General features: G+C 44.8%; 1 protein-coding gene across 2 annotated transcripts in view; it reads right to left on the minus strand.

The window, feature by feature from the left end:
- GSG1L (GSG1 like) overlaps positions 1-12,516 on the minus strand; it is a 56,450-nt gene that overhangs the window by 16,926 nt on the left and 27,008 nt on the right. For both annotated transcript variants that reach the window (XM_032704373.1, XM_032704372.1), the window contains exons 3-4: positions 6,347-6,499; positions 2,028-2,139 (exon numbers count right to left, since the gene is read on the minus strand). In XM_032704373.1, coding sequence (XP_032560264.1) covers positions 2,028-2,139; positions 6,347-6,499 — 265 coding nt within the window. The remainder of the gene's footprint in view (positions 1-2,027; positions 2,140-6,346; positions 6,500-12,516) is intronic.

The following is a 12,516-nucleotide window of genomic DNA, read 5'->3' on the forward strand; positions in this document are numbered from 1 at the left end:
TGGTGGTAGCATTACTGGTCCAGGGGTACTGAAAACTCCTGTTTCAGGACATCACCAGAAGCCAGATGGAGCAGAAATTAATTCCTACATGTTTTCAAACTCCACCAGGCTGGGTGGGCATTTCTTATTAACCCTTCTTAAAGAAGGTGTTTAAGTCTGGGTGAAGCCAGGGGAGGTTGTAGCTCTCTGGTCCATACAGCAGTGGTGGATTAGTGTTAGCTGGAAGGGAGAAGCCTTCTTTTTACTGCATTTGACTTCCCAGCCTCCCTTTTCCAGGTCTGCTGTCCAACACTGGCATGGTGTGAGAGTCTCCCTCAGGTCTCCCTCAGGCTGCTGAGCACCTCTGCAGGCTGAAAATGTTCCCAGGGCAGCTGTGGCTGAGCTCTGTTTGCCCTACATCCTGCACAGATAAATGTCTTGCCTTGGAAGGTATCAGGGGAGGGAAGGAGACCACCAAATCTGAGGAGATGCTTTGTGACTGCAACAGCAGGAGTGGAGCTCAGCTGTGACCCCACAGTCACTGTGTGGAGGGAAGCTGAGGTCCCACCTCAGGAATATGGGGAGAGAGCAGGTTGCTCTCACACATTTGCCTGCCTGTGGGCATCTCCAGAGTCCTCCACAGTGAGACCTGACCCAGGGGCAGTCCTGGCCCTTAAATCTGTGGCTGCCTGGGGACAGTGAGGGAGAGGCTGCAGCAGCTGCTCTGGGACAGGGCTGGGGGCTGGACAGCAGGCAGAGCTTCCAGCTCCATCCCCGTGGGACACTGGGCTCCCAGCAGCTGGCTTGGAGCGTGGGTGGGATGAGTGGGTCCAGGGAGAGCTCAGAATGCCCTGTGGGATCCACCAGCTCTGAGACATGGGGGTTCTTGGCTAGCACAAGATGAAGGAGAATAATCTAATGAGTGCTTATCATTCCAGACATTTAACAACATTCTGAATTTTGAGTATTGCAGTAAATTGTTGAATAGATTACTGAAGACAAATGCCTTATTATTTAAATATATTGAAAATTATACAATTATTATGACAGTTTTAATAAATATTAATATAAATATTATAAATATATGAATGCAGTGTATTTATAAGTTTATCATCACATGGAATAAATATTCATTATTAAGACACAAAATAAACTGTATTTTAAATATAATGTGATTTAGATTTTGTAACATGTTACTAAAATGTTGGTAACTCCTCCCATGAAACACAGAATAAAGAGGGGAGAAGGAAAGACTAATAATCCCCTGCAGTGTTGTGCATAAGTATTTGTATTTATTTATTGGTGTTAGCAAAGGTTGTTGTCTCTGCTTTGAGACAGAAAGAAAATAATGTGCTATATTTAGAAATTACAAAAAGAAAGTATTTTCCCTATCCATCCAAAGAGGCTGATGCCTCTAGAGGAATGGTGATGTTGTTTGCAGGTATTTTTATTCTCCACAGCCTCCTCTTCTTGTTAAGCTTCTTATAAACTTGCAAGCAACATAACACAGTCGATGTATCTTGGCCAAATTATTTTTATGTGATTTTTAAAAGATAGATGGGAAAGTTAAAAAAAAAAAAAAAAGCCATGTCCATTTTCCCAAGCCTTCTCCTCACAATCTGCAGGGAAGTATCACCGTGCCAGCAGCACTGCACCTTCCTCTGCAGTTGAGTTAAAAGCTGCACCCTAAGGTTCAACTGAGACATTAATTAAAAACCAAAAAAAAAAAAAAGACCTAAAAGTCTCTGAAATGCCATGGCAATTATGTACCTAAATTGAACTTTAATGAGAGTGCTCAATCTGTGTTGGTAATTGTGGGTGCTGTTTATTTACAAATGCTCTGTACCTGCTGATAGGCACAGCTGCTGCTGCACAGCCGCCCATATCTGTCCTCCACACCTCGAGAACTGCACAGCCCTGGGGGTTTGTGCTTCCCCTGGCACTTTGGGAGCTGGGAATTCACATGCACGTTCCTGGCAATTGGAGGTGATATGCAAAATCTCCCAACAGATTCATGGAACAACTCAAAAAAAGGAGGTGACACTTACCAGAAGGACCATCCATAGTCCCATGAATGTGGTCGCCAGTCCTCTGGCCCAAGGCTGACTGTCACTTGGAAAACTTGAGTATACATCATGTGTGCCACCATCCCCAAGAGACCTGGGAAGCAGGGATCATAACAGGAATTTTTGTGCTAATGTTTGTTACAATTCTTGACATAGTTACTGCTGGAGGTGCTTTTGAGAGCTCCGAAAAAGTCTTTGTTGTGCTTTTATGCCTCCTGTTCTACTGTGGAGGAGGGAGCTGCATGGGCAGAGGAAAGATGTGACTGAGAGCTCGTTATTTTACATCATACTGAATTCTCAATCAAAAGAGGAGTTGGAGAAAGAAAATCGTTGAAGAAAATGTTGCACTATTAGCAGCACCACCAACCCTGCTGCTGCACGACAGGGGTGTGCCACCCACCAGTTATCTCACTCAGCCCATCACAGACAGGCCTCAGGTGAGGGAATGAGGAGAGAGGCTTCTGTAGGCAATGCAGACTGAATGTGTTAATGCCAAACAACCATATTTTGTCTCAACAGTTGCTAAGATTCATGAGTTTGAACACTTATGAAACACTTGGAAGTTACACAAGGAAGTTAGGGGAGCTCAGCACTCCTGATGATGTGTGGTAACAGGACACCACGGGGATACTTTTGATGGTACAGTGTTGGTGATGCTTTTGTGACACTGTTATAGTTTGCTGAGAGAACTGCAACTGGGTGAAGATTAGACAATGTGTTAGACACTGCAGTCTCTGTGATGTTAAAGAACAGGCCTGCAGTTAAATCACAGAGTGGCCTGAGTTAGCTCTGCCACTGAGCTGGTTCTGCAGCTTAAGCAGAAAAAACTGCCTGAGCTTTATGTTTAGGCATTTCTCTGAGGAAAATCAAACCCCACTTTTCAAGCAGTGCTGGCCAAGAGCAGCTCTGATGCTTGGAGGGTTTTCTGGCTACAACAATTTGGGGTGTTCCTGCCTCGGTACCTGGGCAGTGCAGAGCGATGCTCCCCACTGAGCTCAGTAAAGTGTGGGTTCAGGCAGTTAGCTAAAGAAAGGGGCAGGGTCATCACATCCCAAATAGCCCTTGGACCTACAGATGTCAAAAAGCCTCTTGTGCTGCAGTGACAATTCGAGGCACTAAGAAATACCGATGTTCTGCCACAGTGGGTACAGTGAAGTCCCCCTGTTACACTTTGCACCTTAACCAAAGTCAGCATTCATTTTTATCTCTGACCACCTATTTTTTCCCATGGTTGCCCTTCCTACAGGTGGAAGATCCTGATTTCCCACCCCCCCATACCCAAATTTTGGCTTTTCTTTCCTGCTTATGTACAGAGTCTAAAGCACTTCATTAGTCTCTCTGGACATGGATGATTCAGGGCAGCTCTGGAGGAGGGAAGTGTGGGAATGTCATGTTTGTGTTGTGGGCATGTTAAGCAGGTCCTTGAGCAAGACAAATGCCATATTTGATACAAACAACTGCAGAGGCTGCAAGAAGACATTCTGTTACAAGGAGCCGTGGTGATCTGCTCAGCTGCCTCGTGTTGGAGTGACATTGCAAAGATAGGAGGTGGAAAGAGCAATTCACTTCAGGAGAAATGATGTTTGGGCAGGGTGGGTGGCCCAGTGGGAGCACAGCAAAGTGGTGCACACCTTGCTCATGTCTGGCTATATTTAATTTCCAAAATGCACTGGGACCTTGCTGTACTTTTTGAATCAATGGATTTTTCTTCAGCTGGCAGTTATGCCTCGATCTTAAGCTTGGGCTTTGCTGTTTCTATACGTACTGTCAGTGATTTTTCGACCTTAATGAAACATTACAGCCTGCCCTGAGACATGTCACAGTCACTCAGAGCCGGGGGGAGGTTTGAGATGGCAAGGACAAGGCTCAGGAAGGCTGAGCTGCTCCCTCCTGTCATGCAAAGCCTTGATGGGGTTTCAGCAACACTCAGAGCTGTCCCTGTGTGGGAGGGGGGGATGACAGTGCACTGATACAGGTGAGTGGGAGGTCATCAGCAAGTCCTGTGCTGGAACACAGGAACCACAGTGGAATTGTGGTGTTCCTTACTTTGTCTGGGAAGGGTCAGGGCTTGCTCTGTACCTGGTGGTGCTGTTGGTGCCATTTTTCCACTGTACAAGCTACACTAAAACAAGACAAGTCTTTTTTTATGCTGTCTTGTGTGCATTTGGTTTTGTTTGGTCTATGTTAGATGTGCCTTGCCAAGTTCTCCAAGGGAATATCCTGTGGTCCTTTTTCTCCACGGGGGTACTCTATGGACCTTTTTGTTTTACATTTAAAGGTCACGTTTTGGCTACAATGAGCTGCCTGTGACATCAGTCAACAAATGCTGTATTTACAGGATCATCTTTGCCTCCAGCTGGCTGCTTAAGGCTGGGCAAAGAGGACACAGTGCCTGTGATGCCCACCCCCCTGGGGTCCAGGGCATTACAGAGTGCAGATGGAAAATCCTGGGAATGTGGTGGACTGGAGTGGGTAGGAGTGCAGAAACATTGATCATTTATAGCTGGCTTGAGATCACGAGCCTTGCAGGACCAGAGCTGTTTCTAGGTGTCAGTAATGGGAGAGACTAAGGAACTTTGGAAAGTTGGACATTAAGGAAATTGGGAAAAGGCAATATATTCTAAAGCATTTTCAGATACTTTTGCTGGAAATACCATTTATGGAATATATCACATTAATTAAAATGCTTTATCACAAATATTACGTGAAAGACATGTAAATTTTTTAATTTGTGAAAGGTTAAGAGTGATACCAAAACTGTGATCTTGTGGGGTCTTTTTTAGTGGCTCCTAAGAGGTTAAGGAACAGCAAGAAATGACCACCCTATTAGGAAGTTTTTTCTAACCTTTAGATATTGAGCTATGAAAATATGAAGGTCTCATTGCACTTTTACGAGGGAACTCTAGCATGAATTTAATGAGAGGTGTTATGCTCCAGTGCAAAGTCCTCTTCATTACCTAATTTCTATTAAGCTATGTCATTATAAATATGCTAGGCTTAAATAAATATAGTTTTCTTCTTTCCTCAGGTATCCCTGTCATGGAAAAATAACAGCTAGCAGTGTGTTGGAGTTTGGGGTTTTTTTGCTTCTTTTCTATTCTTCTATCATTTTTCCCTGTAAAATTTTGAAGTTTATATTTGGACCATCTTGGCAATGTGCTTAAAAAGAGGGAAGGCCAAAATAAAAATAGAAAGATGTGTAGGAAAGAAAACTTCATCATTCTTACAAAACTTTAAAGCTGCAGTTAATGGTGAAGAAAGAGAGAAACAGCATGGAAGTAATTGCTTGAATGCTGAAGAACTCCACAGAGTTTGACTCTGAAAATTGAACTGACTTTTTTTTAAAAAAATCCAAATTACATCCAAAGCAGAAAAAGATGCTTTGGCAGTTCTTCCCAGATTTCTCTTGTCATCTCAACTCTACTTCTGATCTTTTTTTTTGTGTTATTATTTCAAAATTTGCAGCCACCCCTGAAGATACAAGCTCCTTCCCAGAATGTACACTGCCTGTTGTAATGTCTTTCAGCTTGAAATGCAGCAGAATAAAATGTACTTTTATTGCAGAAGTTCTTTCTGCTCGAGAGGTCCATGCAGGAGCACTCTACACGAGCCAGCTGTGGCTGCATCTATAAATCCTGAAGGGTTTTTAGCCAGCAAATCTTCACAGAAGTGATGGAGTACTTAACTACATGGTTAGATTTCATAACTTCTTTTAGAGAAGTGAATTCCTCAGGTTCATGTGCTGAAGGGCTACAAGTACAGGCTGAGCATGAAAATACCCTGAAACAGTTGTTCTGAGCGATGTTCATGTCCCCAGATTACTCCTGGGGTTGCTCCTCAGTGTGATTATTAGAACCCTTTTCATTCTCAATTTTGCTAATGAACAAGACGGGCTTCTTTCTTTTGTTTGAAGAATCCAGCTTTCACCTACTCCCAGGATTAGCACAGGGGAAAAGAATTTTCAACGCTGCGTGTTTTTAATTTCCTATTGGAAAATGAGCGTGATGATGCTGCAAATGGAGCTCAGGCTGTAGCTGTTGGTAATGGCTGTGCAGGCTGGGGAGGGATAATTACTGCATTGCTGTTGTGAATTCAGGAATAAGGATTTTCGCTTCTCCCTGGCAAGAAGCAAATTTATCACGCAGTCCCTCGTGCCAAAAGGAACAAAAAATTACAGTGAAAAATGTGATGCTAAGTGGGGGATAAGAAAGTCTTGGAGCCTCGGGTTTTTATCCCTTCAAAGTTATAGGATTTTGCTTTGTGGTGGCTCCTCAGGTAAAAGGGGAAGGGAAGGTTCATACCTGAAAGCACAGTGAAGACAGCAGCAAAGGCATTTAACTTGAGCCCATCTATCACACTGCTTGAATGAAAGAGCTCGAGGCACATAAGGCTGAACCCGACGACCAACAGCATGATGTACAACACCTCAGAGACTACTGATAACCACAGGACACCTGCAATGCACAAGAACAGCAACCAGTTAGCTGGGAAATGCTTTCAACAGGGTCAAGTTTGTGGAAGTTAATTAGGAAATCAGGAACATACAGGAGTAACTGCGTATTAGGAAGGGGTTTTTTTTGGAAGTTGGTTACAGTTGGTTGGTTTTTAAGGTCATCAATTGTAATTTTTGGTTTTTTTTACTGTTTATTACACTAACTGTATATTAGGAGAAATTTCTTCACTGAAAGAGTGATTAAACATTGGAACAGCCTGCCCAGGGAAGTGGTGGAGTCACCGTCCCTGGAAGTGTTCAAAAAACAAGTAGATGTGGCAACTTGCAGTGTGGTTCAGTGGGCATGAGTGTATTTGGTCAAAGGTTGGACTTGATGGTTCTGTGATTCACAAAGTTTAAGCACAAACAACCACCTGATATGTGACAAATAGAAAAAGTGGCGGAAAAAGATGTGAAAAGCGGCAGGGGGGTAAGGACACTGCAGAAAGAACAAGGTGTTCTTTAAGATTCCAGTTTGACTAAAGAACCTCTTTGAGTGTATCCAGGAACCTCTTGGCTCCTCTGCCCCGAAGCATAGCACAGAGAATTCGCTTTCCCTCCCTGTGCCATGGTTTGGATGAGCACAGCCTGGCACTCACGGAGGTGATGGCACAGGGCTGTGGCACAGAGCACCTCACAGCACCGGTGGGAGCTGGACAGGCTTGGATGCCTCCTTTTCACAGGGCTGTTCTAAGAAAATGTCTTCAGTCCAGGTTTTAAATTGCCTCTCCCAGTGTAGTGTTGGGGGCTGTTACCAGAAACTCTTCCACAGAACTGGTGTCCTGCAGAATGACTGCTCTGCCCCGGGGTGTTTGGATCCCCCGCACGGGGCTGTGCTGCTGGGACTAACCTGGAAACCTGGGGGGGCACAGATATTTATAACCTGCTCAGCTGAAGAGCTGCAGATACAAAATTCAGGTTGGCTTCTGTTCCCTCAGCCCCTGGGGACAACCCTCAGAGGAAGGGCAGAGCTGTGGTGCCCCGTGTAAGCTCCGTGGGGCTCTGGGGTTGTGCACGGGGCAGTGGGTCTGGCAGCGTGTGCCAGTGACCAGCAGGGACTGATCCACCTACAGCAGATGCCACATTTGGAAATTTCAGCACAAAACCTCCAGCAGGATCTGCTGAGTCTTTTAAAGTCACCAAGCCACGGGGTAAATTGGAGAGGATGGGAACAGATGATAATATTGAGTCCCTGCCCGATTTCCAATTGCTGTTTCAGCATGAGAATCCGCTAGAATTCTCCAGTACATTTGCTAACCTGATTGCTAGAGAATTCACCTGGAAACAATGAGCAGTGATGGAAAATTTCAGCCTAAGCAGTTGAAACATGGAAAGTTAAGCATCTGAAGACAATGGCTTATATTAGAAAATGTTAGCTGTAACCATAGAGACTGCTACAGGCTTCACTTATATTAATACCTTCTCTCCTCACTGTAAGAGCACATGTGTGATAATGCCTACAGTTGAGCTTATCAAACCAGATATGCAGTCTCACTTTTATCAAATATTTGAGTGTTCTCTTGGTGACCAGGCTGATCCCAGCTCATATTTTTTTTTCTGGAAACTTGTCTTTATAATTACATCTAATTAATATGAGCTAGTCGTTGTTGCCACCGTATCTGACCTTTTGAGTTCTTAAACCACACTACAGAGATAGCAATAAATAAACCTTTTAATTGCTCACAGAGGCTGTATGTGCAATATTGCATCTATCAACAGCAAACAGCTGCTTATCTCAGCCCTATTAGTCAATGTGGTATCAGGCAACTGGCACACTCTTCCAAAAAGAAATACAAGGGAGAGAGAGCAACGGTGTTGTTCTGTGATACAGCAGGATTTAGAAGGGATTTTGCCTCATTTTCTCACAACCAGCAGTTTCTATGATGAGAGAATGAATGATGAAATGATTTGAGCTTGAAAGAATTAGATTATGAAAACCTGACCCATAAACCAAGGCAGCTGACAGCCCTAATTAATGAATTCTGATTCATTCAGCCCCAACTTGAAAGATTAATAAACAACATACCTGCCCAGGTGTTTATTGCCCTGTTTCAACTCTGGAGGATACCCACTGGCGGTATCTGCACCCCAGGGCAGTGCTGTAATAGGGTCTGCAGCTCAAAACTGTGGAGTGGCTCTGTCTCTGTTTCCTTGGGGGAATAACTGGCTGCAGGGTTGGGCTCAAAGAGTTGTAGTCAATGGGTAACATCAGGCTGGTGGTTGTCACTAGTGGTGTTCAGTTTTAGGGCAAACTCAGGAGTTGAGTGAATGCTTAAGGAAGTTTGCTGGTGACATGAAATCAGGAGGAGACATTGAGTGCCCTGAGAGTGGAAAGGCCTTGAAGAGGTCTTGGTAGATGTGAGTGCATCACCAACTGTATGAGATCTAGCAAGGACAAATACTGGATTCTGCTCCTGGGACAGTGCAACCCTGGACGTACCTGTAGACTGGGGACAGGAGGCTGGATTGCACCCCTGCAGAAGGGATCTGGGGCTTGGTTGATGGCTTGGGGGTGCAGTTGATGTACCCAGCTTTTGTACATGTTTTACCTGTTGCACACCTACGAGGCAGTGCTTGAAGCTGGGTGCTGCAGACACGAGTGTCACGTGCTTGAGGCAGAACAGGAGGCTGGAGAGATGCACACGTGTCTGTGTGGGAGGATCAGGGTTAACGTGTCCCAAAGGCAAGTGAGGGCACATGGCTAAAGGCAGCCTCCTGCACATTCAAGGGACAGGAGGGCTCTGGGAGGTGAGCTGGGGGTGGGCCTGGCTGGTGTCCTTTATCAGCCTGGGGAAGGAGAAAGGAACAGGAGGAAGGAACACCTGACTGTGTGGCTGGTGTCACAGGGAGTGCTTTGGCTTCCCTTCCCACGAGGCTGGGATATGAGTGGTTTTGCAAGCAGGGCAACCTTGCAAGGAGATGATGAAAAGCTCAAGGAGATGTGAGTTTGCTCTCCTGTAAAACCTTTTTCCAATGACACACAAAGACTGTGTTTGCTGTGGAAGGCATAGTCTATTCTTTTTTCTTTCTTCCTGTTCCTGTCTGCAAAGGAACTCTATGTCTAATTCTCATGTCTTATTTCATGGTGTACACTGGATACCAGCTCTGAGCCTCCTTTAAATGCACCTAATGTGGGGAAAAGGCAAGTCCCACATGCAGTGTTTGCATAGTTCTGAGTATGTCCTGTTCTGCCTGCTTTGATTTTGAATTTCATCTGAAATAATAACACCCAGAAAATGCAAGCTGTATCTGAATTTTGCATCTTCCTGTGGCTGCCTGAAGCAGAACAGTTGCTTCAGGTTATTAATTCAGGAGGCAGTGTCTTTCTGTTGTGTGCTGATGGTGATCTCCCACTGCTACTCTCTCTACATGAGATTCATGAGGCAGTCACTTGGCATAACTTCCACTTACAATATCTTACACTCTCCTTCCTGCAAAGTAGAGAGCTCCTTCTCTTGAGGCGACTTCAGTCATTCCAGGTGACAGGGAAGAGCTCTCCAGAGGATTTTTCTCTTTTCCAGTCTTCTCTACTGTCACCTTTTCTGCCTGTCTTACTTCCCTCCAGCCTGTGTCCTCTGCCCCAGGGATCTGTCTGGCCTAACTCAGCTTTTATGAGAAATCTTTCCTTCACAAGAGTCAGCAGCTGATTTACTTGGAGAGCTCTACCTGGATGGCCTGTATCTTGTATGTATTCTTATAAATCACCAGATTTCTCTCATTTTTTGGTCTTCATTCTGTTTATGGATTTCCCTTGCCTGTTCATCAAACCTGTTCATCCACGTGTGCAGAGAAGGTGCTGTGGGTTTGGTTACAGAGCTCAGTTGGGATGTACCTCCTGTCCCAAGGACATTTTTTGTTAATGCAGAGGGATTTCAGGCCCTGCCCTGCCTCCTCCTCACCGTGTGCAGCCTTTGCCAGTGGGTGTCACCCCTGCTCACTGTGTAGGAAATAGTGCGGTGACAAAGTGGCCACCACGTGAGACCCCCTAGGAAAGGAGAGTCTTTGACTCTCAAACAAAACTAAATCAAAACTGGTTTCACTTGCACTCCTGCACACACATTCTCACGAGGATGAGTGTGTGCAAGGAGCACACAGAGTTACTCTTGTGTGCTGTGGGACACTTTGGATCTTTGCTCCTGCCCCACAGACTTTATGCTGGATGTCACAGGTGGGATTACTCTGAAGCAGAGCACCACAAACTGTGAAGTTGTTCCTGGAGGTAAAGAGGTCACCATCTTCAGGACAGGCTCCTTGTGAAGCAAAAGAACTTGAAGTACAGGGCCTGGGCTGAGCTGCTCATCTGGAACTTGAGATGGCAAAGTTGTGACTCACCGAAAGATTTCACATAAGTCAACTCGTGTCATAGGTCTCCTAAATCAGAAGGAATCATATCACCTTCATATCATGTATCTCAAGGCAGGTTGTATTCTATATGATCACCAGCTTTGCCTAAAATGAAAACACAGCCCTGGTGAAAGCATGTTTTTCATCTGTGCTTCTGCCATTATCCAGAGATCCTGATTTCACAAGAAGACTGGTGGGCCAACTGGGACTCTGAGCTTTTGTTAGTTACTCATCAGTGTGCTAAGGGACTGTCTTTGTGGAGTTCATGGTGAGAAGCATCAGTGCCACCTCCTTATGGACTTGACCACTGCAGCAGCATTTTTAAAACTTAAGGAAATCAGTTTTCCGGCATCCCAAGCAAAGTGAGCATACTCTCATTGTGACTGAAGGGATAACAGTTACCCACAGGTTTTAGGCACTCAAGTCCATCATGAACCATCTGAGATCAGCCCTTTGCCTTCCTGTCAGGCAGTGAAGGGCAGCAACAACATTCTGCAAGAAGATTTATAGATTCTGAGTACACTTCTGCAAAAGCTGGTGATCACGTTGAGACAATGTGTTAACAAAAGGATGTGTCAGACAGTCCTGAGTGAACGAAACAAATGGGGTATTTTTCTGACAGTGAGGTAAAGAAGCTTTACCTCAGCCTGCAATGAGTCTCACAAAGTTGTTCACAAAACCTGAAATCATTTCAAGTCAGCCCTGATCACCAGGGAAGGCACTCTAAATGAACATGCTGTCATCTGCCACCAAGGAGCACTCTGAGTCAGGGATCTCCAATGCTGAGTTTCCTTTGAAACAGGAATTCTGAAAACAAAATCATAGGAATTCTGCTTAGAAGAACTCAAGGTGTTGTACCACCTTTCACTGGATTCCTGATGAAGGAGCCCAAAGAACAGCGTGGTTGATGACTTCCAGGAGTTTTTAGCTGATTTTGACTGCTTGATACCTGAAGTTCATTCCTTGTTCAAATCCACTGCCCCTTCCTGCCACAAAAAAGCAAGAGCTGCTGGCTACAACTTTTCTGGGAGAGAGCTCTGGTTAAACTGAGGAATGCCAAGCCTGACGTGTTCTTCTCTGCTCTTACCCCACAACATGCAAAGATGATTCTTAGTTGTCTTGTGTTGTATTATTAAAACCATTCTCAGACTCATTAGCAATTTGGACTGAAACACTAAGAACTTGGATAACATCTGAATGGGATTATGTGTAGGATGATAAAGAAGCATTTGCTGCTGTTTCTGGAACCCCAGTGTTCCATAATTTCAATTACTGTTGAGCTTTTGAGATGAATACAGCCAACAAGGCAGTTCTGGAGAGTCTAAATCACATATATACCTCCTACCTCCTACAGTCACATGCAGCCATGGAGTTGGATGCATAACTTGTCAGCAAATCAGAAAAGTTGATTTTTGGTGCCAGCTCACTGTGCCAACATTTTTTGATGCCAGATTGTGAGGTCCCATCTCCAGATGAAATAACGATATTGAAATCCTCTCCTGGTGCTTCTCCAGGCTGGGCAGGCCACGAAAATGACTGTCAAAGATCCAGTGTTAGTGCATGTTCTCAAGGCAACACTGAAGAGGTGGCCAACAGAGGAATCGCTGTGAGAGTTCAAAGCATTTTTAATCCATA

The sequence above is a fragment of the Chiroxiphia lanceolata genome, chromosome 16 (genome assembly GCF_009829145.1).
Source record: "Chiroxiphia lanceolata isolate bChiLan1 chromosome 16, bChiLan1.pri, whole genome shotgun sequence".
Taxonomy (NCBI): domain Eukaryota; kingdom Metazoa; phylum Chordata; class Aves; order Passeriformes; family Pipridae; genus Chiroxiphia; species Chiroxiphia lanceolata.